A 6,217-nucleotide genomic window follows, 5' to 3' on the forward strand; every position below is an offset into this window, starting at 1 on the left:
TATATATATATACAGATATATATAGTGTTCAGACGAAGGGATTCAACGCTTTGTTATAACATCTGGATTTTTCATATCCATTAAGCTTTTCTCGATAACCTCATTATTAATTTTCCAACTGTCATCCATGACATATCAATTAGATCCACATAAAGATGAATTAATTTAATCGATGATCAAGGGTGATTTCAGCACATCTGATGATAATTGCGTGACTTGATGTTAACGAAATTTTTTTTTCAATCAAATCATTTTTATACATCAATCTCGTTTCGTTTTTCACACCGATCAGCCTTTACCTCTATTATGTCAATGCGCTGAAAGCGCTATCAAACGTTTCCAAATTTCTGTATTTTTGCACCGTACCTTACATATGCAACGGTGCTGCCATCGCGCGGCAGAAACAAGGGGGCGTATCACACAGGGATGCGAGAGCATGCGAAGGGTGCATCGTATCGTGTTAAGTGAGTCGGCGTGATCACGGGACGGAAGTAGGATCGCGTCTCGACATCAGTGTCATCGTTGTCGCGCGCATTTCTCCTCCTTCGTCAGAACCACTCTTGGTCATCTTGATGAATTTCCGGCTATTTTGTCCTCGAACGCGCAGCTCAACTCCTTCCGAAATTTAGATGAGTGGCATGTGCGGGCTAGAGTGAAAGAGACAAATAAATCAGTCAATAGTGACGCGTGCATGAGGTCGGGCAAGCCGGCGTGCCGGGTTCCGTCCCGGCTACGCGGCGGAACCTCTTTAGGCCCTTCGTCGTGGTCATTTTTGCTGCGTTCGCAGAACGCATCACGGATCGGTGATAGAATCGAGAGGAACAGGAACCGTGAGTCGACGCTGACCGAGAGCGAGCGAAAGGTGCGCGGAATCGTCGGCAGGTGCAGTCACGGAGATCAGAGAGGTGGAGTCATCGCAGGCGGCGATCATCGCGAGTTTGAATGGGTGGGCCGGGCGCCGGTAGAGTTACCAGGCATGAGCTGAACGCGGTGCCCCAGAGCCACGTCGGTCACGGGGAACGTGCCCTTGGTGAGCCACCAGCACCAGGCTGCCGTTGTCATCCTCCGGAGCGATCATCTGGCAGCACCATCCGCTCCGCCCAGCAGCTGCCACCCTCGCCGCCGCCGCTCACTTCTCTGCATATCGGCAGCAACAACGGCACTATCTGTGCCATCATCAGCGGTAATAACAACTCCGCTATCACCACGAATCCGAGCGACGGTAAAGCCAAAAAGGCGGCCGCCATGTCTTCGCCGCCGAAACATCGCAGGGGCTTCGACCCCAATGACCCGACGGAATTTCACCGCTATCGTCGCGTTAAGACGAAGCAGCGGTGAGTGTATTCGCCTGTGATATCGATTGTTTCTCTTTCGATCCATTGGAAGGCTGACATTGACAACCGGCTGATATATCATGCCTAATCTATTCCTTTCATATTTTGCTAAGTATATATATATATATATGTGTGCGTGCGTGCGTGCGGCGTGCGTGCGTGCGTGCGTGCGGCGTGCGTGCGTGCGTGCGGCGTGTGTGCGTGTGTGTGTGCGTGTGTGTGTGCGTGTGTGTGTGCGTGTGTGTGTGCGTGTGTGTGCGGTGCGTGTGTGTGCGGTGCGTGTGTGTGCGTGTGTGCGTGCGTGCGTGCGAGCGTGTGTGTGCGTGTGTACACACACACGCACACACACACACACACACACGCACACACGCACATATATATATATATACATACACATTTATTTCCTCTATCCTTCCAATTACTATTCAAGTTACGAATTGACTTTATCTTTCATTTCTTCGTTTTTAATATTCATGTGTATACCAGTAAGTCAATTTTTAGAATTTTTTATTTTTTTAGAATTTATAAATATTTATAAAATTTACCTTCACGAGCAGTTTTCTTTTTTATATTAATTTTTACGCATCTTTTTTTTTCTTAATGTAAATTTTTACAATCTTCATTCTCTTAATCTTCTGGATATATGTATAATTCAATTATTTATTTACCTCTTACAATAAAATACGAGCGAAACTGTGTTTTTTTTGTTCTATTTGTAACCAATCCTTTCAGGAATGCCGGTTCAATCGAGGAACTGTCCGCGTCGATGTGGAACAGTCAAATCCAATATCCTTCCTCTTCTCTTTCCGTGCGATCCATCGAGTATTCATCATGACTTGGAATAGAAATGCGGTATTCCCATGTCGAAATATTATAGGAAAATACGGTTATACGCGTTCGTGTGACTCAAATATATTTATAATATGTCGATCCAATATCTCTTACCAGTCATAGTTGTATGCTAATACGTGCGTGTATCTTTTTCCTTTCATTTTCGATTAGATGAAATAAATCAGCTGTGTGTAACAAGTTCTGATATATAATTATGAAAAAACGATAGATCGCAGGGATTGAAGCATGATTAAGTAATCTTAATTCCATTCTCTCTTCCTGTTCTCCTTAATTTTTTGGCGTTTCCTTTGTTCTTGTCACGCAGCTTCCATTGATGCTGAATGCACAATGTTCACAGAGGCTTTGTATGTCCCACATCGTGTGACCTTCGGCGATGGACACAGACCTCCCCGAGATCCCTCGACACATCCACCAGCACAAGGCATTATAAAACACACACAAGCTTGCGATGTTCGATGTTGGACCGCTTACTGGTTGTACCCCCGCCGCTACAACGCGACGAAAGTACGATCACATGATCAAAAATATACAGTATTCTCCGAAAATAAATTCAGCGAAATCCTTCTTGAAGCACATTATAATACTAGCATGATAATATCATATTAAGGAGCGATATTCTGGATCTAATGTGTAAAATATAGTATATGAATATGTAAAATAAATGAACTAATGTACATAGATGTAATATAGAAACGATATATATAAAATATTAGAGATCAGATACAAAAAATAAATAGAGAATATACAAAATAATGTAATTGAGTTGATTTATAGAGAATTATGAAGCTGATAACTGAGTATCAACTTAATCTATACTGGGCATCCTTTTCATATATATATATATTATTTGATTGATATACAAAAAGGAGAAATAAAGTATAGAAATAAAGAAAGAAATCAAGTATATCTTATACATAAAATATCGAAATAATAATAAAATTAAAAATCAAAATTATAATTCAATAAAATCGTTCATCGTGTCTTGATCAGAGCTTGGAATGTGCTGCGGAATGAAATGGAGACATTTGCACCTTGAGCGAAAAAGCTTTTACGCACTGTCAAGTTATCAATGTCTTGGTGCGATGCTGCGTTTTGCAGCGAACAGTTCATGAAATATTTTGCTTATATCAACTCCGAAAGAAGTTGGCTTCTGCTTGAAGATACACGAGGAAACACCGAGGAAAAATAAAATGCTCTCATCAACCATCTGCCACCCCTTTTTTATTGCTCATGCTATAAAAATAACCTGCCATCCTTTATTAAATTTTATGTTTCAGCTAGTTTGCCAGCGTATTTGAAACTGATAATTGGTTAATTTATTAATTGAATCAAGTATAAAGGTGCAATAAAAATATATCATATGCACGAAATTATTTTATTTTTATGTCTTTGATCATTTAGGATTCGAGTCAACATTAAATATTTCCTTTATATGTATATAAACAATTGCTTCTTCAATTATTTTATTAATTTGAAGGCATCAATGGTGCGTTATTCGTTCCAAGCATACGTTTGCACTGCGAGAACGCGCATGCCTTATCCTACCGAAAGTTTGCACGTGAAATGTAACAAAATGATATTGGTGCAAATATAACTATTTGCGCGAGTATGCTTTGCAAAATTATCGAAAAAACTTATCACATTGTGATAAGTTTTTACTTATCACATTTTTTAATATTAATAAGACACTATGGTAAGAATAAAATAAAGATACAAGAGATATATTACAAGCTTTATTTTAAATGTCAACTTAATTTCTTATGTTCTCGCAATATACATAATATATATTATATAAAAATAATTTATAATTTTGCTTAGAAACAACTATATTGAGATGCTTACATCTCTTTATCGAGATTCAAGTAAGAAAAAAAATTAATCTATTCTTTGAGAATTCACTCTGATCCTTTTAGATTTCTTTTTAGAAATCGTTAAATGCAAATCATGTAAAATACAAATAAAGAAAAAAAAATAGAAAATACGTAAAAAATATATTCAAAGTTTGTTGGAAATTTTTTCCTTGTGCTAATTCTAAGGTCTTTTTATCATATTAAAAATAAAATAGTTCTAGATAATATCACCTCTCTTTATGAGAAAAAATTATCACAAATTATTTCTAATATTGACTTTTTTATTGTTTAGTATACATAAAAATTAGATGTAAAATATAATTGATATAGATTGAAAGAGTTTAAGTTTGCACTTTGAATATGACATTACATTTTAGAATTTATATATACATATATATATATATTATATGTGTGTGTGTATTGTATAATAGGTGTACAACTTTGCTTCCGCCGTTTTTTTTTCCGAAATTCGAGGCTTTATTGTAAAAAACTGGTTATACATTTATGATTCAAAGTATTGTCCGTCGCTGGTCACTACTTTCTCCCATCTTTCGGGTAGCGTACGAATCCCGCGTCGAAAAAATTGGTCATCTTTTGAGGCTACCCACGAATCGATCCAATTTTTTACTTCTTCATAAGACCGGAAGTGCTGGTCAGCCAGGCCGTGTGCCATTGATTGAAACAAGTGATAGTCAGAGGGAGCAACGTCTGGAGAATACGGCGGGTGGGGTAGGACTTCCCATTTCAACGTTTCCATATGTCTTGACACTTTCGCAACATGGGATCGAGCATTGTCATGCAAAATCATTTTATCGTGTCTCTCGTTGTATTGCGGCCGTTTGTCTTTCAATGCTCGGCTCAAATGCATCAATTGCGTTCGATACCGATCGCCTGTGATTATTTCAGTCGGTTTTAACAATTCATAATACACTACGCCGGGCTGGTCCCACCAAATACAGAGCATGACCTTGGACGTCAAAATCACCGTTCTTGAAGCATTGAAACCACTCACACGTTCTTTCACTAATAGCGGCCTCACCATAAGTATTTGAGAGCATTCGATGTTCTCAGCCGCAGATTTCTTCATACTGAAGCAAAAAATTAAAACCTCCCGCAAATGACGAGAATTTGACTCGTAAACTGACATTTTCAATCGAGAATAACTTTATGATGCAGACACAAATCGACTAATGTTGGGGTTATGTTGACAGATGCCCAAGTTTATTGTATGACGTCTATGATCTATTTATTTCGACCACCACTTACTGCTAAAGCCTATAGGAAAGCTCTATAGGAAAACGGCGGAAGCAAAATTGTACACCTAATACATATATAAATGGAAGATTATTGCTAGATAAAGCATGAGATTTTCATTCGTCAAAAAATTCTAGAAATCTATTTTTTCGCGGAAAATTATAAAATATATATTCTTATTTTAATATAAAAAAAACCTTGAACGTTTTTTCTCAAAACAATAAGTTATGTACATTTTCGTTTCGTAATTACATTAGTAGAGTTGATATGAAAACAGTCACTTGATTGTGTAACAATCAAAAACAAGATTTATGCAATTTATGCTTTATAACTTCAAGGAAACTGTTCATGAAAACAAATAAGTTTGTCAATATAAACGTGTCAGATAGGTATTTTGAAGCTGCGTAAGTTTTTCCAATGTTTTGCTCTTTTCAAGATTATTAAAATCTACAAATCTGTTGAAGTTTGCATATAAGAGACGTAAGTTCAATGAATTTTAAATTTGATCCAGTACTACATGCTTCAATTTAACATTATGCTGATATTTGTTTATATTTTACTTATTCACATGCAGTTATATAAATGTTTAAATTAGAATAACATTATTTAATTTCACTGAATTTCCATTAAAGAATTAATATAATATGTTCTTTTTTTATATTACGTATCGTTAAATTTCTCGTATTTCTATTGTATCATATCATGATTATTCCAATGGACAATTTTTTTCGCTTTTTATATCCTTTATGTATATTCTTTATATCTATCAATACGTAAATCTTACGCGCAAGTTTCCACTTGAATTTGAAGCAAAAGAAATAATCATTCATTTTACATTTTAGTACATTTGTTAACTATATTTATTTATTTATTTATTATTAAATTTATTATTAAATTTATTATTAAATTTATTGTTTTAATAGATTC

General features: G+C 36.4%; 1 protein-coding gene across 2 annotated transcripts in view; it reads left to right on the top strand.

The window, feature by feature from the left end:
• The window catches only part of LOC108694213, a 5,974-nt gene extending 3,182 nt beyond the window's left edge, over window positions 1-2,792 (top strand). Inside the window, exons 2-3 of one of the 2 annotated variants that reach the window (XM_018203578.1) lie at window positions 788-1,334; window positions 2,524-2,792. In XM_018203578.1, the coding sequence (XP_018059067.1) occupies window positions 943-1,334; window positions 2,524-2,704 (573 nt within the window). In that variant the 5' untranslated portion in view covers window positions 788-942 and the 3' untranslated portion in view covers window positions 2,705-2,792. Of the gene's footprint in view, window positions 1-629; window positions 1,335-2,523 lie in introns of both variants that reach the window. The other variant, XM_018203579.1, reaches the window with a different exon arrangement.
• The last annotated feature ends 3,425 nt before the right edge of the window (window positions 2,793-6,217 follow it).

The sequence above is a fragment of the Atta colombica genome, unplaced genomic scaffold, assembly GCF_001594045.1.
Source record: "Atta colombica isolate Treedump-2 unplaced genomic scaffold, Acol1.0 scaffold119, whole genome shotgun sequence".
Taxonomy (NCBI): Eukaryota; Metazoa; Arthropoda; class Insecta; order Hymenoptera; family Formicidae; genus Atta; species Atta colombica.